Genomic DNA, 25,785 nt, shown 5'->3' with positions numbered 1-25,785 from the left:
AGCCCTGGGAGCTGGTTGCCCCTTGGGGTTCCTGCAGCTCCTGGGAGGAGGAACCACTGCTGAGTTGCTGCCTGAAGCCAGCCTGAGGCAGACAGGAGTGAGGGCAGGAATCCTGAGCAAGAAATTAGTGTGAGTAATTATTAGTATTGGGTAATTATATCAGCGTCAGGATGAGGAGAAAGGTTAATATGTTTATTTATTTATTTATTTATGGTAAATGTCTTTTCCCCTGAGTGGGAAGGCAGCCAGGGTGGGCAGGAAGGAGTGTGTTTCTGAGGGGGTCTGCTCTGATTAAACTGCATCCTTTCCCTCTTTCCCTGTTCCCAGCTACCCTGCGGGTGCAGGGAAGGGGAAGAAATTGGCCCTTCCAGTGTCTGTAAGAGATGGGAGGCTCCTTGTGCATTCCTTGTGCTGCTCCACCATGCTATAGTTCAAATAACCCATCCTTATCCTGCTGGCCAGTATGGGTAGGTTCATGTTGGGCTAATCCTGCTGGAAAGGCCCTGATGCTGGGTCCCCACCTCTGTCTGTAGTGGGTGCTCTGGGCAGTTGGGTCCTGCTTGGTGTGGGGGGAGTCTTGCTCATGGAAGTTGTGGATGCCCCATCCCCAGGAGTGTTCAAGCCAGGTTGTATGGGGCTTTGAGCAGCTGGTATAATGGAACCAGAGGGTTAGAACAGAGGTCTTAGAACTAGATGTTTGATAAGCTTCTCTCTACCTGAACCTTTCTATGGTTCTGTGATCTCCTCATGCTGGAGAAGAGTGTTAGGATGCATTTTCTCACCATGAGCTAACTCACAATTTCCCTCTGTGCGCTGCACTTTGGCCAACCAGAAAACATCTTGATTACCAAGTCTTCCAAATTTCTTTTTCCTGATTCCCAAACACACCTACAGGTTATCCTTAACAGGGGGAGTAGTGCTAGAGAGAAGGGTTCTTGTGTGTGCATGGCCCCACCAGAACATCCTGACGTGTGTCAGGCTGGGTTCCAGCCCTGTTTGACTACTAAGAGTATTTTTAGGTTCTTCCTGGAGCCTCAAATTAACTGGAAGTGCTTCATGTCTGTTGTTTTTTTAATACATCTCTTTCTCTTTCCCAGCACTATGCAGTGCAATAATGTAATGGGGAAATTACCCCGCTAGTTAAAAATTACTGCCAGCGCGACATCCAGCCATAGATCTATTTTAGAACCTGGGTAAAACTGTATCGATTATTCTGTGCCGCAACTGCGGCCCATAAAAGGGTTGGAAAGGTGCGTTTGTCACTTTGCCATGGTGAGGTGGGGAGATGGTGCCTTGCTGGGGAGTGGAAGGAGTGCTCCCAGTTACTCTCCTGCAGAGAGCTGCCTTGGGAAGGACTTTGTAGGGGAGACACTGAGAGCTGAGAGGGGAACAACTTGTGAGGAGATGTGGGGAGGCAGGGTTGTGCTCTGGGGGTGATGCTGGGTGCCACTGAATAAGGGGCACTGCTGGGCAGGGCTGCCACATGGCCCTGTACTACAGGTGCCTGGTACCTCCTTTGATCTATTAGGAGTAGGAACAAACATGGTCCTGGGCTGGGCAGAAAGATACCCCTGCAAGAAAGGCAGGCAGAGGCTTTAGCACCTCTGGGTTCCCCAGCATACAACGGTACCAAGTGCAGGGTTGATGGGGAGCAGAGTCTATGTAGGGGTCTAGCAAAGGATGCTGAGAAGGTGGGTGAATACCGGGACCATTTTGGGGTATGGTGAAGGTTCTTCAGCCTTGTGGAGGGAGGTAGAGGGGGTTTTTGGCTGTGTCATGAGCTCCCAAGAGTTAGCCTGGCCCTGCAAGCCCAGTTGTCACATCCCTGGGGAGAGGGCAACTCCTTTGCTCACTGCTATGCAGGACTCATCTCTCTCTGGTTGCTCAGGGGTCTCTTTCTTAATTAAATACATTTGTTTTGTAAAACTGCCTAAAAATAATCCAGGGCTGGTGCATGCAGGAGGCTGGCAGTGAATCAAAGGCGCCGCTCTAATTAAACGGGCCCCGGTTTGTTTGTGAGCCGCATACATTTCCATGCTAATCAGCTGCACACCGGGATCCTGCTTTCCCGGCCCCTATCCTCCTGATTGGGAACTGCAAATGCTGGCAGCAGTTTACTGCAGGAGGGGTGATGTGGCTGGGATGCTGAGGTGGCTGCTGTGGGGGCACAAGGGGTGGTCGTGGATGTGCTGGGCTGTGGGAGTGATAATTGGGGCAGGGCTGTGGGATGCATTTGGGGAGATGCTTCCAAGCAGCCAATTTGCCCCTCTCCTGTGTGGGGATCCTGAGTCCTGCAGATGGGGATGCTGGACCAGGTCTCTGTGTGTGCCAGCACCAGTGTGGAGATGATCACAGGCAGAGTTTGCTCCATCTTGCTGGGCATGATGCTTCACTGCCTGCCACTGGGATTTTTGCAGAATGTATGGCTGGTGTGGCTCCCATCCCATCCCATCCCATCCCATCCCATCCCATCCCATCCCATCCCATCCCATCCTCTGAGCATTTCTCTGGCACTGTCTGCCTTGAGGTTGTCCCATGCCAGGGTCAGCCTGAATCTGGGGGTGTCACAAGTAATGACATGAGCACAAAGTATTTCTGGCTCATGGAGGTGCCAGTCAGGGTCTGCCAAGTGGCAGAGCTGAGTTTAGCCTCAGTGTGGTGAGTGCCTGCAGCCTCACGGTGTCTCCTGATGTGCTGATCACCAGGACAGCCAGGAACCAGCGTGCTTAGGAAGAGCTTTAACGTAATTGTGAGCAATAAGGAGATTAAAGCCTTCGCCATGTTCCTGCTCAGGGAACAAAGGCACTTTCTGAACCTCTGTTGACCTCCAACTTCCTTGAGACCCTCTTGACTTCCCCGGTCACGAGTCCAAGTGTTTCCTCTGATGGATGGGCTGGTGAGAGCCGAGCCTGTGTGTGCAGCAATGTCCTGCCTGGCAGCGCTCAGAGCAGTGTGATGTGTGAGCTGCTCTCAACACTGATGGGGCAAGGTGGAGTTTGATGCTTTGCTGCAAGCTGGGGACTCATCTGCTCCCTGCTACAACTTGGAGGGGCTTTGGGGCTGAGCAGCAGCACATAGCAGCATGCAATGTGAGAGCCAGGGATGTGTCCTCCCTCCCTGGAGAGAGACAAATCCATCAGCATGAATGTGGTGCAAATACACCAGACAAATGTAATAAAGTGAGGGAGGCGTTGCAGTTAGGTCTTCTGGAAAGGACTGGGATGCTTGCAGAGCAGCTGATACTGAGGTCATGCTCATCCCCCCTTGCTCTCCCCACAGATCCTTGTGGATTTGCCAGCTGAGAGGAAGCACCAAGCTCTGCAGTACGAGAATGTAGTGGCCCACGAAGGCAGTTCCATCCTGCGAGACCTGGTGCTGAGCCCTGACCGTCAGCACATCTATGCCATGACTGAGAAACAGGTAAGGGGAGGGGTCAGTGGTCCTCTGCTCTCCTGACTTGGCAGCCCACACTGCAGCCCTAGTCTACAGTTCTGTGTGCTGGGCAGCCTTTTGGGCAACTCTTTAGGAGGGTCTGCCCTTTGCTTCCTGGGATTGGAGCTGTCTAGGGATCCTGGGGCAGCTCCTCCCTGTTTCTCCCTGCAGAAACACTGTCCTGAGGCTTTAATTGTTAGCAGCAGCTGCTTGAAATTCCCATGGTCCCTGGGGACCAAGGGCTTCCTGACCCTTCCTTGCTGTGAGTGGCTGGCCATAAACCTCCTCCCTGTTTTGGCCATCCCCTCCTGAGCAAGGGTTTTGCAGATCAGCAGGAGCTCCTTCCTCTAAACAACTTTTTGTCCTCTGCAGCGGTTGCTTTTGCATGACAGGGCAGAGGGGCCATAGGGCTGATGCTCCTGATGTTCACCCTTTGGTCCCTGCCTCTGCTTGTGCTGAACTAACTGGAGGTACAATCCAATCTGGATCTGGTGCTGTCATCCTGGCAGTGTGGTCCAGGCACATGATAGGAAGTTTTGGTTGTTTTAGTGAGCATTTGCTTGATCCATGACCTGTGGGAGGGCTGCTGGTGTGAGTTCATCCATCCGTGGGCTGAATTGGAGGGAGTGAAGTGAGTTCCTGTTATGGTGGTGACAATTTCTGGATCTGGTGCCAGCGTGCCATGCCTGGCAGGTGACACAGGGTGGCCGTGCTGGGGTGTGCTGTGCCTGTGTCTCCCAGCACCTCTGCTCCTCTGTCCTGCCAGAGGTGTGTGTGTGAGAGCAGGGCTGCAGGCAGAGCTGGGAGCCTCACAGTCTCCTGGCCACCAGCCCGAGGGCTTGGGAGGGGAAAGGACGCTGGAGCAGGAATGTAGGTTTGTCTAGACAGTTCTGAGGGGACAGCAGAGCTCTTTTCTCCCTCCTCCCAGTGGCTGTTTCTGGTTTCTGCTCTGCTGCAGGAAACATGCAGCTTTCCAGGGGGACAGAATGTGCATTTGGGCCCCTCCATGCAGCTGTCTTGGGCTGTGTTTCCATCCCTGGCTGTTTCTGTCCTGGAGCTTGCTCAGCTAAACTTTCCCTCTGCGGGGCAGATGTTGGAGAAGTGGATGCCAAGGGGGCAGTTGCATTGACCTGGACTGGGGATCTCCTCCGGGAACCACCACAGTTGCTGGGACCTGACACTTGTCTGTGCAGGATCTGCCTCGGGGTACTCTCCTCCACCACCTGTCTAAAGCAATGTCAGGGACAAACAAATGGGAACATTACAGATGTCCTCACCACTCTGGGGGGATTGGTTGGCCAGTGTATTCCAGCCCTCTAGACATCATGCTGAGCCTGTGCTGTGCTGTGCTGTTTGGAAGGAGAACCCCCCAGGTTTAGCTTTCAGTAGAGAAGTTAGCAAATTTTACTTAATGAATGAGTGCTGCCCCATGGGAGCAGCGGGGAAACTGAGGCACAAGCACAGCAGGAATGAGCAGCTGCTTGGTGCTGCAGTTTCCTTGTGGTAGGCAAGCAGGAACCCCCTCCCTGTCCCCCCTCTTCTCCTCCCCTCTCCTTAATAAAGCCCACTCTCTTCCCTAGTACGCTTGGTGTTATCAGAGTGCTGGTGGAAAGTAATTAAATGAACAGTTGTAACAGAGCTCGAAGGGCTTGGAGAATGAGGGGATTTTAATCAAATCTGGAGGAGCAATTAATAAAGGACTGGTAACCCTTTCAGAGCAGGGCTGTGGCAGCCATGGGGTGCCTGGCAGCACTGGGAGCTGACGTGGAGCTGAGTTGGCCCAGCCCACTCTCAAATACTGCAAAGGTGCAACAATGAAAGGAGCTTGTTTGGAGGAAAAGTCTCTCTGGGGTGGAAGTGCTGCCTGCAAATGCACTGCCTGGGCCTGGGAGAGGAGTGGGTGATGGCGAGGGGCTCAGCCTGCTCCCTCTCCTGCCTTCCCACTAAGAGGCCAGGGTGAGTCTGTGCTGGGTCTCTCTGCCATGTCAGGGTGTGGGCACAGCAGCCTGACCCCATTCACCCCGTGCCTGTTCCCTTCAGGTGACACGTGTGCCAGTGGAGAGCTGTGAGCAGTACGAGAGCTGTGAGCTGTGCCTGGGCTCCCGGGACCCCCACTGTGGCTGGTGTGTCCTGCACAACATGTGAGTACAGCAGGATTGTCCCTGGAGCTGTGCCAGGGACCTACAGCTGACAAAATGTGCCCGTCCCCACTGCTGTTCTCCTTGAGGGCATCCCTTCTGGACTTTGGCCCCAAAATGCTGAGAGATGGAATGGTCCAAGGGGTCAGTCATCCCCTCCTGTGGTGCCCAGGCTGTGCTTAGGAGCCTCCATGCATGGTGAAGCTGCTGCCAGGGCCTGCTCATCCGGCCCGTGGGCTGCTGGGTTTAGGATTCTTGTGCCAATAAGAAAATCTGAATATAAAATACTCCTGAATTCTCAGGGGAGAGCAGAACTCTGGTACAGGCCTTGGTCATCCGAGGTCCCTAGCTGGGCATCATTTCTGTGCCAAAGGGTCTGTTTGCCATGGTGCCAGCCCAAAGGCCTGCAGGGACCTCAGGAGATTCTCCTCCTCACACGGTGCTTTCCCCCCCCCCCGCAGCTGCTCCCGCAAGGACCGGTGCGAGCGGGCGGACGAGCCCCAGCGCTTCGCCTCCGACCTGCAGCAGTGCGTGCAGCTCACCGTGCAGCCCAAGAACATCTCGGTCACCATGTCCGAGGTGCCGGTAAGACACCCCTGCCTGCTCCCTCACATCCTCCACAGACACCTCCTGACCCTCTGCAGGCAACGGCTGGGAGGAGGCAATTAAAAATAACTGATGAGTGTACGGTGGATAGGGGAAAAGGGGAAGAGAGGTCTGAGACAAAACAGAGCAAAGTGCAAGGCATTGATGAGGGCGGGCCATTAGCTCCATATTGATGGAGATAGTAAACCAGTTGATGATTATTCAGAAATGACATAACTGAGCAATAAATATTTCTCCATAATGACAGCACGACCATCAGAAATGCCATTCACAGGCCAGCGATCTAGCTCTAGTTCAATAGCCTGTCTCTGACTCCAGCCTGCAGTAGATATTTTGGGATGAGACTTTGATGTTCAACTCGCTGCTCTCTCTCTGTGCAGGCAGAAAGGATGAGGCACTTCCCTGAAGTATTTTTCAGGCCATTAGCACCATGAAGAGAATAAGAAACTGCATATACTAGCAATAAACTTCCAGGTCGAGATATCTGGCACTCAGGAATCCTGAAAAAGTTGCCCAGGGAGTTCTGTGGCCTGGGGATGTATGTAATAATATGACTTTGTAATAAATAACTGAATGTTGAGAAAAGCCCCAGAAACGGAAAAGGTGCTCATTTTCTTTCTCAGATGCATAAAGGACCGAATACCCAGAGACTGCTTAGTTTTACTTAAGAATTACAAGAAGAAAAGAAAAAGAACAGGTGCAGAATACACCTGATAATGATTTAAGGATGGGAATATAATTTATGCCAGTCAACGTGGGTTTGTGTTTGACAAACCCCATTTTGCTCTTTAGTGAATTTATGACTTGAATTAGAAGAGGGACTGTGGGGATGTGATGTCTTTAGGCTCGTACAAGGCTTTTGACTTGGTACAACACAACGTTCTGATTAAAAATTAGCATTATACAATATTGATAAAGTATGTGTTAAGTGGATTAAGAACTGGCTCTGTGACAGATCTCAGAAAGTTCTCATCAGAGGGGAATTGTCACTGGATGGAAATAATTTGGAAAGCACTTCTGCAGGGGTTAATATTCTTCGGTAACATGGAGATAAATGTGATATGGCTGCAGATGGGACCTACTGGGGTGCTGGGACCGGAGGGTGGTACAGGTGAAGTTCCTCCAGAGCAGTTGGGTTTGAGTGGGGCTGTATAGCAGAGAAATTGGGGTTTGGTATTGCCAAGTCTAAAGTTAAACATGGATGGAGGTTCACCTGGTGTCCTGGAAAGTGGTGCTGGGGCTGAGCCCTTGCTGTGAGCTCTTGATGCTCCTGGGATGAAGCCAGGAGCTGGGCAGTGTTTTCACTCTTGGAGTAATTATCTCCATACCGATGACAGGATGCTGCACAGAGGTCTGGGGTGGATGACATGGGGATGCTCTGCTTGGGCTGGAGTGCAACTTTCAAAGGGAGGGACTGAAAAACTCCCGTAAACATCATGTAAATGAGTTGAAGGCTGGAGAAAATGCCTTGCAGTGAGAGACTTCCAGAGCTCAATCTGCTTAGCTTATCAAAAAGAAGATTAAGAGGTGACTTGATTACAGAGTATAAGTGCCTTTACAAGGAGCAAATATCAGGGACTAAAGGGCTTTTTAATCTATCAAGGAAAAGCATAACAAGAACTAATGGCTGGAAGCTGTGAAAAATTCAAATTAGAAATAAGGCAAGCGTTTTGCAAAGTGAGAACTGCTGACCCTGGGGATGACTTTGTGAAGGAAGAGGTGGATTCTTCCCCTCCTTGCCTCTGCTGAAGTGGGTGCCTTTCTGTCTTTCTATGCAACGTACTTCAACCCTGTTGCTGTTCTTGTTCTCAGTAGAGAGCTGAGGTATAATGGCTTGTGGTGTGTTAAGGGCAGAGGACAAAGGCTGTGAGTCATTCCAGCTCTTAAACCCATTTAAACCTGTGCTCCTTGCTTGAGCAGGGAAGCACATGGATGGGGCTCCCTTGCCATGTGTGGGTGGCAGAGGAGGGATTGCACCCCCTGGTCTTTTCTGTTGGCTAGACTTACACACAGCAGCCACAGGGGAGCCTATTCTCCTCGTTCTCTGTGTTGATGCTCTTGCCTCTCCTCCCCAGCTGGTCCTGCAGGCCTGGAACGTCCCAGACCTCTCAGCAGGAGTCAACTGCTCCTTTGAAGACTTCACGGAGTCAGAGAGTCGCATTGAGGATGGGAAGATCTACTGCAGCTCTCCCTCTGCCAAGGATGTCATCCCCATCACCAGGGGCCGCGGTGAGATTGTGCCCCAGAGTGGCAAAAAAGCCTGAGACAAATGTTGACCCATGTATTACCCCACAGGCAGATATGGAGGAGGACAGTCCTCCTGTGACAGTGATCCCAGTCTTGGGATCTGAACCCCACTTGGGTTCTCAGGATACAGGAGAAGGAATTGCTGCTCGTGGGAGGCTGGTTCTTTAGTCTCCAAACCATGGACACAGCTGCTGGGACACAGCCTCTGGCAGTGGTTGGAACTAGATAATCCTTAAGGTCACTTCCAACCCAAACCATTTTGAGATTTTACTTGCTAACCACTTCTGGGCACCCTGGCCCTTCTGTGAACCATTCCTGGGCAGATGTAGCCATGGAGTCTAAGACATTCACCTGACCCCAAAACTATTAAACCCTCCTTCATTGTGCCCAGTATAACCTGAGGCCCCAGTCTCCCTGCCAGCAGGTTGTGCTTAGCTGTAGGGGCTCAGAGCTGTACTTGGGCTCTTAGATGTGTGAATGGGGGGATCAATGAACACTCTCTTTTTATTGCCACACTTGGAGGATTTTGTTAATTAACTGGACTGAGTGGTGATGCCCAGCTCCCTCCAGCCCATCACAAGCCTTGGACTGAATGCTGGACCATGCACTGTGTCCTTTCTGATGTCTTTTTTTTGCCTGGGTCTCTTGCAGGGGACAAGCGAGTGGTGAAGCTCTACCTGAAATCCAAGGAGACGGGGAAGAAATTTGCCTCAGTGGATTTTGTTTTCTACAACTGCAGTGTCCATCAGTCGTAAGTGGCCTGGACTTTGTGGGAGGGCTCCAGGAACAGATTGGGACTGGGAGAAAGAGTTCTCAGCTTTGTGGGTGCTGATGTTGCAAGAGGAAAGGGCAGTTGAGTACAGTGTTGTTTACAATGAGAAACCTCCTCCTTTTGCCCATGTGAACTGGGATGGTGACCAGAGCACCCACAGTTGGTTTGGGGGTGTGGGAACATGTAGCGTCAGGGCAGAACCTCACATAAAAACAGGGCTTTGGGTTTGGCAAAACTTTGAATGAAAAAGATAGTTTACTGCACTGCAGACTGTAGAAATCAATCCATGTGACTGAAAACGGCGAATGTCTTGTTATTCCTGGAAACAGTTAATAGGAGTGACTTGGCAGTGCAAAAGGAGAAGCCTGTGCTTTCCTGCCACGGTACCTGCTTCCCAGGCTTGCTGGAGAGGGAGCTGGAAAGTTACAGCAACATGGGATGGAACATGCCACATGTCCTGGGGCGTTTACCCAAGAATTTCCTAACTGGAAGTAATTGTGAATTTGCTTTCTTGTCAGGCTGCTGTGAAATCTACTCCTGTAAGGGTTTTTAGACAGCTTGAGATATGCATTTGATAAAATAGAGGAGGTGTGGATTATTGATGTGCTGTCTAAGCAAGGTGTCTAAAGTCTCAAACCACAACTTCTGATGAGGAGCTGCAGACAGTGTTCTTGAGCAGTGGGGGATAGCTGTGCTGTAGGACCGTCAGAGCTGATGCTGGGGTGTGTTTGGGCAAAGAATTTGGAGCTAAAGAATTTAAGAGATTTAATTACTCTGCCAGAAACCTCCCGTGGATGGTGGTGCTCTGGCTGATCAGGAATTATAGACAAGCAAATGCCAAGTGATCTCTTTTGGATGTCTTTTTGCAAACTTTTGAGCCTGGCTTGGGGGCTGTGCTGGAATTCACTTCTCCAAAGGCTGTTCAGAGTTTCCACTTTGATCAGGGAAAAGCAGGTGAGATGCAGGTGCCCTGGCTGGGAACCCACCCACAGTGAGCTCCAGGAGGGATGTGTCAGCACAGGGCCCCTGCAAAGTTTCTGCATCACAGGGATTCCTTCCCTCCTGCTCTTTGCACAGGGAGCAGGGCTCCTCCTGGGAGTGCTGTGCTGGTGAGGGATGAGAGACTTTGCAAACTTGACTTCCTCCCTCACCTTGACTCTGAGATGAGCTTTGTCTCCCTTCACGTCCTGTGGTTTCAATAACATTAGCTCAGCTTTGGCTTGGGCTGGCTGCATGTCAGTATTTTGCAAATCAAGAAGCAGATATGACTTTTATTTTTCTAAATGAAAGAAAGATGACTTTTAAGTACAAATGGCACCAGATTTGGTCCAATCAGCAGTCCAGTGGGAAGAGGTGATGAGGGAATTGGCATTTTATTTTATGTGCCTGACACAGGAGGGGAAAAAACCCCTACCCCCCCGAAACAAACCTACAACAAAGAGCTGACTGATTTATTACTGCGTTGATGTTTAATTTTGGATGCATTATTTAAAAAGGCTAATTATGGATGCATTAATATTTATGGGCTCCAGTTGAAGCTGATAGAAAAGTCCATGTTCTAAGCTGGTGAACATTATTATTTTTTTTAAATCAAGAGTTTTAGGGTTTGGAGGTAGTTTTAACTATGTGACCTGCAGTCGAATTATAGCCAAAGAGCATGACAATACCTCCTGGGATGATGCAATACTTTAAAATACCATTTGTAGACAGGCGTCTTTAATGGATCTCTCTGGAGTTAATAGCCTTTCAGATCCAGGTTTCATATTTTGTGGAGGAAAATCTATACGTCAGCCTGATAAATTCTGTATTAGGAACAATATGCTTTTCCATGAGGCTAATGTTTTTCCTGTGGAGATCTCTGATCACTGTGCTTTATGTTTTCTTTTTATATTTGGACGGCTTTGCTTAGGTTTGAAGGCAGAGTTCTGCATGTCGAATCATTTCTCAGCTGAGGACAAAGTGTTTGAGTGAGATTTTTCAGATGGTTGTGGAGAGATGGGAGGCTAGTGAGGCAGCTCTTTGCTGATGTCAGCTGGGGTGGCTCCAAGGGAAGCCAATGCAGCTCCACCAAGTGCACCAGGGAGAGTCTGACCCTTCTTATTTTCAGCAGATATCTGGAAAGGCATCAGCAAAATGTGGGCTGTGGGGCTGGTCCTGCTGCTGCATGAGCATCCTGGCTTTCTTATTTCCCACCACCTTGGCAGGTCTTCTTCCCATGCATTTTGAAGGGCTGCTGGAACCTGCCTGCTCAAGGGAAGGGTTGCAGAAGGGAAACTGTATCTGATTGCTTCTGCACGAGAGGAGGGTACAGAGGGCGTTGTGCTGCCTGTATGTTTGGCTATGATGTTCTGAGGAGAGGGGATACCTTCCAGGGAGAGCTCCAAAACTGTTCCATCTGTTAATGCAGGGCTTTATGCCTGTGTGGTGGAACTGTCCCCATCACAGACCAACATCAGTGGCTATTAAGCTACTTCGTGCAGGGTCCCTGGGAGCCCTGGTCTGGAATTTGCATCCTCTCTGGGGCTTCGTTCCTTTCCAGGAGTCACCTGGGAAACTTCTGGAGGTCCCAGCTTTGTGTACTCGTGGCTCCTGAGGGGCTCAGGCATGTATTTTCAGGCAGTGGCATCTTTTGAGCATCCTGCTCCTAAAGGCTTGGGCATTAGGCAAGGGAGCCTCTGGCTGAGGTGTGGGATATGCATTGAACAGCGAAGTGGAAACTAAGAGTTTGATGCAAGGAACTGAGCCCTTGCAAAGGGGGATGTGTGTGGCTGAGGGTCACTGCTAGCCCACAGCAGGGGAGCAGGGCTGCCCACAGCCTTGTCTGCAGCTCCTGGGGACAGGCTCTGGTTCCTGCAGTGGAGAATGAGATGAAAACCCCCGTGGCTGGGCCTGGGTGGATTCCCTTGGGGGTTTCCCATGGGACACCGATCAAGTGCAGGCATTTAAAGGCTGCTCAGCACCTTTGATTGTGTAATGAATCAGCCCGAGTCCAGCGCGTGCACAGGCAGATGTTGAGGTCGTCTTTGTCAGAGTTAAATGCCTTCTTCAAAGCATTTGTGGGGAAATGAGTCCCCTTTTAAGATAAAGATGTAACACCAGGCTCCCTGCCTGCCTCTGGCTGAGCTTGCTGGTGAGCTGGGGGAGTAGGGAATCCTCACAGAAGGCTAGTGAGCAATTCCAGGGAATAGTAAGATGTATTTATTTCTTCCTGCTGTTTTCATGTTTCTTTGCTGGATTTCTCCTTTGGAAACTCTGTTTCATAAATCCTGTTGTGGTTTGGCTTTTTGGAGTGTGTGGCTGTGGGAAGGGAGCTGGCAAGTGGAGTGGGATGGGGAAGAAGATGAGAGCCTTTGGTGCTTCCTTTAATTCTGTGGGCAGGTTTTGCAGAGCTGCTGGTTTTTCGAGCACCAGTGTGCTCAGTGTATCACCAGCATGTCCTGGCACTGTAATGTGGAAGCAAAAATCCAGGTGCTTGCACAGGGAAAGGGGGAAAATCAGCAAGTCTGATTCCAAGAGGGAATCTGAGCATCCTGGAAACCTGTCTCCAGTCCAGGAGGTGGTCATGATGCTATCAGCCTTGTAGTTGTGCCTCAATGTAGTGACAGCTGTGACACCCATGTCCCATCAGCTGCAGGGTGCTGAATTTCTCTGAAATAGAGCAAGGGCAGACATGCCAAATGATTCCTCCAGGCTGGAGAGATGTGACTCTGCTGTCTCCATCCCACAGGTCAGGCTTTCCCTGTAAGCCTCCATTAAGTAAATGGGATTTTAATGCATGTCCCAAGGGCTGGGAGCAGCAGAGTTGTGCTGGTAGGGCAGGGCTGGGCTGTTCTGGTGGCCGAGGCACCCATGGGACAATGCCAGCCCTTGTGGCACTGGGCTCCTCTCTGCAGCCTCTCCTTCTGCCTGCACATAGCATGGCTGCTTCCCTATTGTCCCACTGCTGCTCGTTTCCAGATGCTTACAGATGCTTTCTTTTCAAAGGAATGGACAGATGGCTGCAAGCAGTTGAGTGAGTGTATCTGAGTTTTCATGGCTGAGCTGCGTGGTGGTAACAGATCCCTGTGTGTTCCTGGGCTGAGGCAGGTGGAAAATCCTGTAGGATGGCCCCAGAGACAGCTCAGGATAACCTGGTTTATGTCATGTATGTTGTGAATGAGAAGGGCTGGTACAGCCTGTCTTACACTTCAGTAAGGGGAGGCAACTGAGTGTCTTTCAAGAGAATTATCTTAAAACCCAGGGCATGATTCTGCATACTCCATGTGATGGTGGATGCTCTGGACCACCCTGTGAATAAGGACCTTGGCTAAACCTGGCAGGGATGGGAAAGAATTGTGTTGGTGTGAAAGGAAGGGCAGAAATGGATTGAGATGGGCAGGGATGGAGAGAGGTGAGAGCTGACTCCCATCCCACTGGGAGCCTTTCCTGGGCACAGTGAGTCTTTGTAGGGGCTAGGGAGTCACTGACTGTCTGGTTCCACTGCTCTTCAGAATTTCCCATTCTCCCTAGGGTAGAAAGATGGATATAAAGCCCAAAGCATTGCAGTTCAGCCCCTCAGCCCTGACAGCTGCTGCTCCAGATGCAGGCTGTGCTGGAGCTGAGTATTCACTAAGGATGCATCCTCCTGCCAAGAGGAGATCTGAGGAGCAGTCGGGGGGCTCGCAGGCGGCTGTGCTGTGCCTGTACAGATGCTGTTTTCATCGACACTGTGTTTATAATTTCCCTTCTTAATGGACCTCCCCTGCTCTGCTCTTGGTGCCATTCAACTTCCCCCTGTTCCTCCTCCCTGCCCTTCACTCCATGTCCTTCCTTCCTTCGGGGATGTGCTGTGCCATAGAAATAGTCTGTGTGTGTGTGCAGTGCTCACACCTCCTGTCCCCCTCGTGCTTGCTGCTCAGGCTTATCTCACTCCTGTGGATGCTGTTTTGTTTTCTGCCCCTGCTGTTCAGTGTGATGAAGAACTTTGGGCTCCTTTGGGCACGTGGCATGCCTGGGGCTGGCAATGCAGGAAGAAGAGTGAGTGAGGAGTCTGGATCCAGCACTGCTGGCCCTCCACACTTCCCATCAGCTACAGCTTTGCTTTGGGTCATGTGTGGAGACAGCTGGAACCTCTCCATGGTCACTGGAGGTGCCTGCACACTCAGAGAGGAGTCAGTCCCTGAAGATACCCTTGGGTCTGGGCTCATCCTGCAGTGATACTTTTGGTTCTGTACCCACCCTGGAGAGGCATCTTTGCTGTCCTGTCCCATCCACACCTCTGCTTCTCTGCAGCCCCCCAGGTGTTTCCCTCCATGGCATTACCAAGTTTGGGATTGCTTATGGAAGTGGAGGGGAGCAGTGCTGGGAGTTTTTGGCCCAGCTGTGGGGTGAGATGTGAGCAAGCATGGTGGCTGTGGGGAGGCTCTGGCTTTGACCCTGAGGCACTCAAAGTTGGGCAGAGCTGCTCTATTGCCTGCAAGAATGCCTGCCCTGGCTGGGGAAGGTTTCAGGTCAGCAGTGAGCCTAGATTTGTTTTGGCATGGGGCACTTGGCACGGAGTGACCCTGAAATGCTGCTCTGAGGCTGGTGCCACGCCTCTCTCACAAGTTCATCAGGAGGCAAGGAGGGCACTGCCAGTGGGTCTGGCCCCCTTTCCCTGCCTTGTCTGGGCTTCATCTCCACCAGCACCTGGCAGGGCTGGGGAGGAGGCAGATGGGGAGCAAGCTGTGGGTCCATATCAGTGCTGCACCCCCACCATCGGTTTTCTGCCTCACTGGGCTTCTTGCTCTCCTGGCACGCTTCGGGGAGGCGGAACACTTCAACACATGAAGGAGAGCCTCCCTCTAATTACCAGGAGTGATGAAAGCCTCTTAGGCAAGAAGTGATGAGGGAAGAGTGCCTGACCGTGGGAAGGAGAGAGACGGCACAGATGGCATCATGCTGCCAAGCAACCTGCTCCTGCTCCAGGAGCAGACAGCAGTGGCACACGGACACACCGGGGTATGGACACACTGGGACACAGCCCCAGCCACACAGCCCAGCCTGCCCAGCAGCCAGGGATCCCTGCCTCAGCTCCTGTCCTGGGCTTTGGGCAGCCTTGCAGGGTGCTGTGGTGGTCAAACAGCCGTGCTGGGGCCAGCAGGACTGAGGCAGGCTGTGAACAGCGTTTCACCATGTTACTGGCACCCAGGTGCTGACTTACTCACCACTTTGACCTGGACTGGCTCTAAACGCAGCAGAAATGCTGCAGAGCAAGGTGTGTGTGGTGAGTGCTCTCACAGTGGCATTTGTCCTTATAGCTGAAAGAGAATCTTGGCAGAAGGGAGAGTGTGGAAGCTATCACTGAAGATGGGGCTTTAGCAATGGCTCAGTTAAATTGAAGCAACTGGGAGGGCTCAAGTAGGGAGGGGAAACTCTGCACCTCAGTGTGTGCATGGAGGACAGCCTGAGATCCTTTGACAAGTGGAGACCAGGAGACCAGCTGAGACTTGCAATAATTAAATGACAAAGGAGATCCTCAGGTGAGGAGGATCTTGAAATAGCCAAGATTTGGCTTTGACCCTGAAGAACTGCAAAGTGGAGCTGTAGCTGTTGGGGCTGGAGTGCCCAGGGCAGGGCTGCATCAGGAACTTCACCCAGCTGCTTTGAGATGCCTTGTGAAGTGAAGGAAACGGGACTGGAAAATCTCTTCTTTGGAGGATGGGGAGGGCGATTCATGGGAGGTTTTGCTGCAGCTTGGTAGCTGGGCCCCAGCATGTGGCTTGTGGCTGCCTGTGCCTCTCTCTTATGTGACCTCTCTGGGGCTGAACTACTCCCATGAGGATTAATTAATGTCTCACCCCTCCATATCCTGGATTTATCTGTCCACTGGTCGTGCCTGAGCCCTTAGCATGAGGGCAGGAGCTATCCTTTGCCTTTGTTTGTGTTCCCTATTTCCCCCACCCTCTGCACCTCCCTCCACCAAAGCAACCAGAGATAGGAGGCTGGGGCTCTGCTTTTAAGTTGAATCTCTGCAGCTGAAATAAAATTGCATATATTTGCATAAGGAGCATCTCAATTAGCATATTTGTGGGTAAAGCTAAAAGGGCTGTTCATTTGGAAGTGAAAATGTGAGCGAAACATGGAAATGACTTCCAGCCCCCTTTGCAAGCAGCTTAATTAAATATTTCCTTAGTGTGTGAGCATGGATTTGGGAAGCTCTTGCTGTATATGTAATGGTGTGTGAAACCCCAGGGCAGGCTGGGAGACCTGGTCCTGCAAAGCCTTGGGCGTGTCTTTGCACCCTGGGCTGCCCTCACCGTGTGGCTCTCTCAGGTCCCCACACCTCCAAAGTGACAATTCTGCTGGAGGGTGAGGGTTTTGGCATACCAGCCTCTGCCACCGAGGATATCTTCTCTGGGAGGATTGTCTTTCTGCCGCCTCACAGGGTGATGCTGTGTTTTCCTGTCGTTTCCCAGGGATAGAGGCAGAGAGGTAGCTGTGATTAGGAGGAGGATTGGGCTGGGCAGGGCTGCCTGCCTCCTGCCAGAGCTGTGTTCAGGGAAAGAGCCTGTCTTTGTTTAAATATAATTGCTTTGGGCCTGATCCTTTTGATGCTTGGATCAGTGAGGAGCAGGTATGAGCCTTCTAGGGAGAAAACCAGTGCTGCTACTTTTCTATTTTTTCTTTTTCTTTTTCTTTTTCTTTTTCTTTTTCTTTTTCTTTTTCTTTTTCTTTTTCTTTTTCTTTTTCTTTTTCTTTTTCTTTTTCTTTTTCTTTTTCTTTTTCTTTTTCTTTTTTCTCTTTCTTTTTCTCTTTCTTTCTTTTATTTTTTTTTAAGCCAGGCTGATTATTTTTACTGCCTTTTAGCTTATGCCTCAGCAGATCTCCCATCTCCTCCTTGGGAGACCAGCTTGGGCTGCACAGATATGCCTGGTGCAGACCTGCCCTATTAAGGCTCGTGTATTAAATATGGGACCTGTCTGCCATGTCCTGTCCCCCCAGACAGCATGGCAGGGAGGGCCCAGCCTCTTCCCTCCCCACAGGAGTGGAACCCACAAAAGGCTCCCTGCAGCTGGGGGATACCCTGTGCCTGCAAACAGGGATGCCTGGGAGGGGGTTAGCAAGGGAAGCTAACCAGGTTGTCGAGGTGCTGCTCGTGTGAATGGCTGTGGGACTCTCTGTGTCCCCTCCTGCTTTGGGGAGAGCCACCAGGTCCCTGGGGCTGGTTTCATTGCTAAGACGAATGGAAAGCAGAGCATGGGGCTCCTGGGTGCTGAACATAGCCCCAGAAAAGATGGGGAGAGGGGAGCAGGAGTGATCCCTGTGCACAAAGAGCCCCGAGAGGAGGCTGGGGGGGGAGGTGGGAGCGTCTGGGGCTGAGGAGGGGTGGCAGCCACAGACACAACGCATGAGCACTGTGCAGGGCTGGGGCTGAGGGAGGGAGGGAGGGGGTCACACACACCCTATTGTGAGCAGCTGAAAGGCCCTACAGTCCCGAAATGTTAATCTGACCCAACCTTTTGCCAGTTATAATTTTCCTCTCAATGAGCATGCATTAATCTGGCCCTTTCTCCCCTGTTCCCCTGTGGTGCAGAGCCCTTGTTCTGCTGCCTCTTGCTAAAATCGCCTTTCAGTGAACCCAAATAAAGCTCCCAAAGTCTGGAGCTCGGCCCCTGCTGGAGTGGGGCAGTCAGGGTCAGCCTGCCAAGAGGAACAGGGAACGTGGCTTCTTCAGCTGGGATACAAATCCTGCAGTGCCTAAAGACTGTATCCCCCCCACCCTGCTATGGGCAAAGCCTGGGGGTTCAGGTTGTGCAGGCATCTCCCTCCCAGTGCGTGACCCATGCCCCATGGATAAAGGATCCTTTCCACCCTGAGGAGCATCACCTACAGATGCTGTCCTGCTGGAGCATCCCAAGAAATGTCCCCGTGGACTCTGCCTTGATGCTGCCCTAACACTGCCCCCTTCTCTCCCTGTGCAGCTGCCTGTCCTGTGTGAATGGCTCCTTCCCCTGCCACTGGTGTAAGTATCGCCACATCTGCACCCACAACGCTGCTGACTGCTCTTTCCTGGAGGGACGTGTCAAGCTCTCTGAGGTAAGACAATGAAACTGCTCCCCTTGCCTGTTCTGGTCCTGTCATGGCCCCCTGCCCTCTGGGGAAGGTATTGGAAGAAGGCAAACTCCTTCAGAAACCATTCCTACTGCCTCTCCTGGGGTGCTGAGACTGCCTGAGGAGCAGTGAGGGAGGAAAGGGAAATGCTGATGGAACTATGTGCTGATGGGGAGAGGCTGTGTGGCTGTGGAGAGGCGGCTTGGGAAGTTGGCTGAAGCCTGGAGCACTTTAGGCTGAGTGAAAGGAAAAACAAAGGCAGAGACGCTGAAGCATTTTCCTTTGATGTTTGTGAGGGGAGCAAGCTTGAACTGTCATTGCAGAACAACTTGTTTTTGGAGAGGAGAAGGTTGAAATCTGTAAAACAAACTGTTTTGCTGCACCTCATACCTTCTTCATCTCAACTGCTTTGCTAAGGAACATGTTCTTTTGTGGGGGTTCATCCTGTGCAGCATCCGTGCCACCCACTGGGGAAACCTGCCATCAGCAGGGTGTTTGCAGGACATCCTGCTGTCCCCAGCCTGTGGTGGCATTGCTGGCTGCTTGGCTTGGCTATGGAGGTCTGGCAAGCCACTGCTGGCTCTACAGTAAACGCTGATTTGGATCCTGAAGGGAAAGTTACGGGAAGGAAACTCTGTCCCTATTCTGGAAGGGGGCTCCAGGTAACTTGTCTGGGTTTTCCATTGACTGTACATGGCCCCAGTGGGAAGGATCCTGTTGCCTTCAGGGGAATATACTAACCTGAGAAAGCTGGGAAAAGCTGTTTTCTCCTAGCTTGTGCTGTGAAGAAGTCCAGTGAGCAATCTGCCTATCTCAGGCATTCCAGAAGCCTGCTCCTGAGGTCATGCTTCCAGCCAGCCCTGGCATTGCTTCTGCAAATGTGACACATGGTGTCCAGACCACTGGAATCCAGCAGTTCTGGTCTGCCCATTCCCCTCACCAAGGCCATGGGATCTGTCCCCCTCCCTGCCAAGTGAACCCCAAAGCCTCTGGCTGTACTCTACAGTGGTAGTGCCCTTGGGATGTGTGCAGCTCTCCCATGGACTGGCTGCTCAGGAGCTTGTGTCACTCCTCAGTGTGAACAGGGTGTCCCCCAGCAGACCTTTTGGCCACACTGGGAAATGGCCCAGTGCCTGGTTTGAGGTTTGGATTGCCTTGCACATTGGTGTGGCTTCAGCAGTTCCCAGCAGGAATGGTGAGGCACCCTCAGAGCAGCTGCAACTGTGGGCTCTGTGACCAACTGGGATGATACATCCTGTCCCCATCCCTGGCCATCCTGTCCCCAGCAGGGTGGTGTGGAGGGTGGGGGGGCTCAGTGCCAGTCCCATGGCACCACCAGACATGTTAATAGTAGACATCCAGCCCCATCCTCTCTGCAGGAAGGTTATTTTAAGCAGGATTTGGTCTGTCTGTGTTGGCTGGAGTGTGGTGGGCACTGGTCAGGAAATGCAGGGGCAGAGGGTAATTCTGTCTCTTCTCCTTCCCATGGGTAGTTCACCACAATTTCCTGGGTGGGAAAGTGGTTGTTTTGTAGGAAAACAGAGTGACCCATGGCATTCTGTCCTGGGCATGCTAGGAATGTTTGTCTGGATTTCTGGGGGTAGCAGGGCTGGAATGGGGCAGGGGTAGGAGCCACCACTCACATAAATGTGCCTGAAACAGTGACAGCAGTCAGGATGTCCCTGTCCATTGGCTGTGATAGCTTTAAAGCCTGGGCTCTGGAGAAGAGGTGATGAAGCAGCACAGGCTGCTGTTCATTTTTTTTCACTCATGGTGTGCAGTGGTGACCAAAGGTGGTCAGTGATGGACATGGGAGCATCCCGTCCCAGAAGGCTGCTCTTCTGAGACAGCCTCTGCTGATGCAGAGCTGCTGTGGAGGGTGAAAGGCTCCTGGACTGTGGGGAACAAGTGTTTTTGTTCAAATTAGGTAGGTTCTGCTTTGTTTGTTCTCCATTTCCCGTCAGTGGCAATGGCTGAGGACTTTGTGGGGTCAGGCCCAGTCCCAGACTGCCTTCATCTTATCTCTGCTGATGCACAGCCTTGCAGCTGGAGCTGGGAGCTGCCAGAGAAACCCAAATGGCAGCATTTGCAATGTGATTCTGAAGCTCTTACCTCTCCAGACAAACCTGGACACCCATGTCATGTTCTCATCCAGCTAGAAAAATTGTTTTAATGGAGAAAATCTGAGTTGTGTGATGTTTGGGAATTTGTGTGAGTTGGGGCCTTGCTTTTCTGCTTATCCCATGCCTTCATAGCTGCCTCCTCCTGGGCCCTGGGGCTTTGCTGGGAGGGGCTCTTTTTGGCAGGATACAGAGCTCTGTGGGCTGTGCAGAGTGTTCCCAAGGGATGGAAGTGCTGGGCAATGCCAGAGCAAGTTGTGTCAGCAGTTGGAATTGCTCGTAGGGGAAATGAGTTGTCCTTGTACCCCCACCCCTCCGGGCACCCTGGGCGCCCACCAGCACCAGGTGTTTCCTGTTTGGGCACAGCCTGACATTTTTGCTGGATGAGACACTTCTGCTGGCAGATGTGGAGCGTGTGACATCATGGGGGGGATTGGGCTCAAACTGCGAATCAGCAGAATGAGCCCACCTGGCTGTGTGGGGAGAGGGACACACGTGCCTGCTGTGCTCCCTGGGCACATGCAAACAGCCATGGTGAGCCCAGCCTGGGGGCAAGGACTTACCCACCACCCTGGCTGGGCTGCAGCAATAATTACTGAAAAAAGAGGAGATGGAAGTGTTGGATGCCAAGTGTGTGTGTGTTCCCTGTGGGGAAGGCTTGTGCCACCCACGGGGTCCCCCTGCAATGTGGAGGAGATCAGGCAGGCAGGGGCTGCTTCCTCTGACAGCATTTCCAAGCTGGGAGCTGGTGGGGAACAACCACCATGCCCGTGGGGATACTCCATGGAAATGGAAACTGGTGAGAGGTGTCTCCCCACTGTGAACTGAACTGATTCTGGAAGTGGGGGAAAACTGAAGCCCCACTTTGCAGAGTGGCAGCCGTGATACAGAGCAGGGCAGAGCAGTGTCCCCAAACTGCCCCAGCGCTGTTACCATCTCCAGTTTGGGGCTAATACTACTGCTCCTCTCAGCTTTTATTTTGTTTAGTATGTTTTGGAGATAAATAGTTTCTTCCCTTGAAAACTGTGCTTTTGGGGAATACAGACTTGTGAAGAACGGAAAACTCAAAGAGTAAAAGTAGTTGGGTTTTTCTGTCAAGATTTGCTAGATGAAACAATTTCTTTTTCTTTTCTCTGCATTGTTTGAAAGTTAATTAATCATACCGGCTGAGATAAAGCCTGGAACTTTGCAAGGTTCAGCCTGGCTTGCTGCAGGATGGCAGGAGGCAGCTGGGCAGCCTTGGTCACACATGGCTGCTGGTGGCCTTGGGGCCAGAGCTGCCCCTGCAGCTGCACTGTGGCCGTCAGAAGCTTTGTGAGGGCAGTGGAGCAGCTGTGTCCACTGCATTTGTGTTTTTAAAGCAGCTCACATGTTATTCCCTCTTGATGATATTTCAAGCCAACACTCCCAGGAGTAGCTGCCATAGGTGTGAGACCTCTGCCCAGCTCAGCAAAGCCAGGGTGGGATTGCATCAGGCTGTTGTTGCTGAAGTGTTACACACTGGGGCTGCAGAGCTGTTTTGCTGCCTGAGCTCATTTATTTTTGCTCCCCTGTGCTTTGCACACAAGAGTCACCAGCTCCCCTGGAGCAGCTGGGAGCCCGTGGCTATTAAAAGTGGAGTGCTTTGCCCTCCCAATGTCTCTTTCCCCAGGGGCTGGCAGGGAGGTGCTTTCCTCTCCAGCTCAGACTCAGCAGCATCCCCTGGCTGGAGTCACTCATTGTCTGCTGGGCAGCCTGCAGCTGGGCTGAGTGGGGTGACACTGCTTCGAGCTGGTGCAGATAGAAGCAGCAGCAGCAAAATTTGCTGCAGAGCAGGTTCTCTGCCACACTGCAGGAGCACATTGCTGTATCAAAGAGGGAAAAGGCTTTTTTGTCTACTTACGAAGGAAGGGGGATGGAGGCTGTAAGGGAGCAGGGGGGCTGAGCAGGTAGCTTGACAATGCACAGTCCAGGGGGCATTTACTCTGAAACCTACTGCCTGCAATGATGGCATCCAAGTCCATATTGTTACCAGTCGGCCCAAACACATGTTGCTGTTGCAGTGGCAGGTTACAGATTCCTGAGATGGATCCTCTCCCCATCTCCCACCTAAATCAATCTGAGTTGTAGAAAACACTCTACTGCCCTGCAACCAGATTAATTTGTGCTCTTCTTCCCCGTCTTCAGGGTTTTGAGCAGAGCAGGCATAGGATGCTGGTTTGGGGCTGCTGCACATGAGGATTTTCTCAAGCATGTGCTCAGGGTGGTGTTTTTGCCAAGCCTGCCAGCCAGGAAAGGATCACAGGGGTGCTGGGGGAGGCTGTACAGTGTTTCTGTCTCATCATCCGCTTCTTGTTCCCCTTGCAGGACTGCCCCCAGATCCTGCCTTCCACCCAGATCTACATCCCCGTGGGCGTGGTGAAACCCATCACCCTGACGGCCAAGAACCTGCCCCAGCCACAGTCAGGCCAGCGCAACTACGAGTGCATCTTCCACATCCCCGGCAGCACCACCCGAGTCACAGCCCTGCGCTTCAACAGCACCAGCATCCAGTGCCAGAACACCTCGGTGAGTGTGGGCCCTTCTCTGTTCCTCCCTGCCTGCCCCAGCACCGCCCCAGCTCAGTGCATGGGCAGTTCTGCTCTCTCCTGGGCAGGTAATGGGGGTTTCTGCTGCCTGTGGGGTGTGAGGTGGGCTCCCTGCCACCACCCCCACCTGCATTGGGAGGCTGTTGGGGGTTGTTCTAGATAGGATCAATGCTGAAGCCACCGGGCTTTAGGAGCAGTTCCAAGAAAATTGGTTTGCAAAGCTGAAGAAAGTTGCCTGGACTAGAGCCAGCTGGGCCCAGATGTGCTGGAGCCCCCCTGACACCAAGATATCCCATTTTACAGGCAGGAATGAGGTAACACCTCTGTGTCCCATTGTGCACATGGAGCCCTCCACATGCAGCTGTGCCTGCCAGCCCTGCAAGCGCTTCCCCGCCTCCCCTGCAGCCTCTGTCCATCCCTGACTCCATCCCTGATCTGACCAGCAGCTGCCTCCTTCCCTGCCTACCTGCCTTCCATCCCATGCTCCCTGCATTGCTTCCTGCCTCTGTGTCCTTGCCCCCTGCAGCCCTGTCGCTTCAGCTCTCTCCTGCAGCCTTCTCTGCCCTCTCCAGGCACCTTATCCCCTAAGTGGGAAGGGGTTAGGCAGCCCTGGGAGAGCTGTGTGTGTGCCTCTCACTGTGCACAAGGCCCACGAGCAAAGCCACTCTGGGTGCTAATAGCCCCACTGGGAGCTGCAGTGTCTCAGCTCCTCAGCTGCTCTCTGTGCTCTACACCGACCTGCCCTCCTCTGAATGGAGCCAGCCCCTCCCTTTGCTCTCCCATTTAATCCTTTTAAAATTTGTTTTTCATCTCTCATACTGTGAAAGCTCATTTGCAGCCTAACACCAGTGCTGATCCCTGCTCCCTTTGGTGGCACAAGTGACATTTAGAAGCCATTGAAGACGAGCACTGGCTCCCTCCCTCCTCCAGTGATCCCAGGGCTGCAGAGCCTTTGGACAGGAGGAGCATCCTGAGCCATTGCCTCCTGCCCTGGGCAGCAGTCCTGGGGGGATGCTGTGCAGCCAATCCAGCCTCCTGCCAGGTCTCCTCTGCCTGGAGCTGGCAGCTGTCACCTGCCCAGGTCTGGACTGTGGGGTTTGGCTGAGTTTATTCCAAAGCAGTGTGGGACGTGTGTGCTGCAGGATGCTCCCTGCAAGGGCAGTGCTGTGGCTGCACAGTGCTGACAGCAGCAGCCTGATGGCTCCTGTAGGGTGCTGGGGAGAGGTGCCTGTGCCAGAGGGGAGCCTTTACATAACAGGAGTGGAGCTTGCAGAGAGGCTCTGAACGATGTGGACTCATTTCTCCCTAGTATGTTTCAACTTGTCAAGCAGGAGGGAGAGTCTAAAGCATAATGCATTCCCTAGGTGTCCCAAGGGATGCTGTGGCTGCCAGGATTTGTGCCATGAGCTGCACGACCTCTGCAGCTCTTCTCCAAAGGGATAGGACAGCTATAACCAGCACCTTATCCTGGGCTGACAGTGGTAGATGTTTGACCTGGAAATTGTCAGGAATGCTGTGAAAATAGCACAAATTGTTTGTTGTCAGAAGGGCATGTGTGTGGTGTTGTGAGGTGCATGGGGAACAGGTAGCAGCAGCTCCATGAGGCTGCAGTCTGGGGCAGAGGATGTGGCTTTTGAGTGCAGGGTGGCTTCACAAAGAGAAAAAGAGAGTTTTGACTTGAAAGAAGCTGCTTTGCTTTCAGGGTCTGCTTGCCTGCTTTAATGTTTGAGGGCATTGAGCCAGGCTGCATTATGGTGTGGGGGATTCAGATTCACACTTGTGTGATGTTTGTCTCCTTCGTGCCTTTTTGCAGTCCATCTGGCTGCTTGATAGTGCTTCAGGCTCTCCCAGCCATTGCCCAATGGCTTCTTCCATTGCACTTCATCCTTTGGTTTAGGATTTTGGTGTGGAGAACCCTGGCAAGTGGAGAAGTAGGGAAAGGATGACATCTTCCCAGCCAACAAGTGAAGGATGGATGCCAAAAGGCATTTAAGCATGCAGCGTTTCCAGGAGTTCAGTGGGGTCTAAACAAGAGGTTAAATACTTTGTGGAATTACAGATGCTTTCCTGAATCACTGGTGAATGAAAGGCATAATAAGTCAAGCCCCTTAAAACTCTTTGTCTTTTGTTTTAGTGCTTGTCAAACTCCAATGACTTGTTAGCACTTTGAAGAAAAGACATCTTGGTTAAATATTCAGCAGTCCATTCATTAAGGTCTGAGTGTTGACTATAAACATAGTTTGAAACACCCAATAGATCTTTGGCAAACTCAAGGGAGACCAGCTCTGGTATTCCCCAGCATCTCAGGCCATAAACCAAACTGAAAGAACTTTTTCTGCTTCGTCACTTTGGTCTCTTTCTGCTCTTCAAGAGGAAAGCAATCCTAATGGTTTTCCACATGTATTGTAAAGATGCAAGAAGGAAAGACAAGCCTAACTAAGAAAACGAAGATCTTTGCCAATAAACTAATTTTTGCAAATTGAATGCTTTTAATCTTTTGGAGGCAGACTTTTCCAGGCTTCCTTTTTGCAGCAGAGGATGGAGAAATGATCACCTGTCTTAATGCATAAGGTTGATGTCACTGAGATTCATTTTCCAAATATCCTTGCCTTTGCCTATACTTTCCCATCTGACATCCCTCAACAGAGTTCATCCTCCTGATTGCTGCAGAAATGAAACAGTTTGCAGTTGAAAAGTGCCACAGTCCCAAATCTGCACTAATGCTTGTAACGTTGGACTTGATCTGATTTGGTCCTGGCCTTTGCAAAATGGATATAGGTGCCTCTTGCTGTCAAGTGCTTGGCTTTTTCTCTCTAAAATGTTCCTCTTAA

General features: G+C 51.7%; 1 protein-coding gene across 1 annotated transcript in view; it reads left to right on the top strand.

Moving 5' to 3' along the window:
* The window catches only part of PLXNA1 (plexin A1), a 115,344-nt gene that overhangs the window by 45,923 nt on the left and 43,636 nt on the right, over positions 1 to 25,785 (top strand). Inside the window, exons 4-10 of the mRNA XM_014871995.2 lie at positions 3,280 to 3,420; positions 5,473 to 5,573; positions 6,032 to 6,155; positions 8,252 to 8,405; positions 9,075 to 9,174; positions 18,138 to 18,252; positions 22,734 to 22,934. Coding sequence (XP_014727481.1) covers positions 3,280 to 3,420; positions 5,473 to 5,573; positions 6,032 to 6,155; positions 8,252 to 8,405; positions 9,075 to 9,174; positions 18,138 to 18,252; positions 22,734 to 22,934 — 936 coding nt within the window. The remainder of the gene's footprint in view (positions 1 to 3,279; positions 3,421 to 5,472; positions 5,574 to 6,031; positions 6,156 to 8,251; positions 8,406 to 9,074; positions 9,175 to 18,137; positions 18,253 to 22,733; positions 22,935 to 25,785) is intronic.

Source organism: Sturnus vulgaris, chromosome 11 (assembly GCF_052056855.1).
Source record: "Sturnus vulgaris isolate bStuVul1 chromosome 11, bStuVul1.hap1, whole genome shotgun sequence".
NCBI classification, from domain to species: domain Eukaryota; kingdom Metazoa; phylum Chordata; class Aves; order Passeriformes; family Sturnidae; genus Sturnus; species Sturnus vulgaris.
The sequence above is the reverse complement of the archived record's forward strand: the minus strand, read 5'-3'. Positions and strand labels throughout refer to the sequence as shown.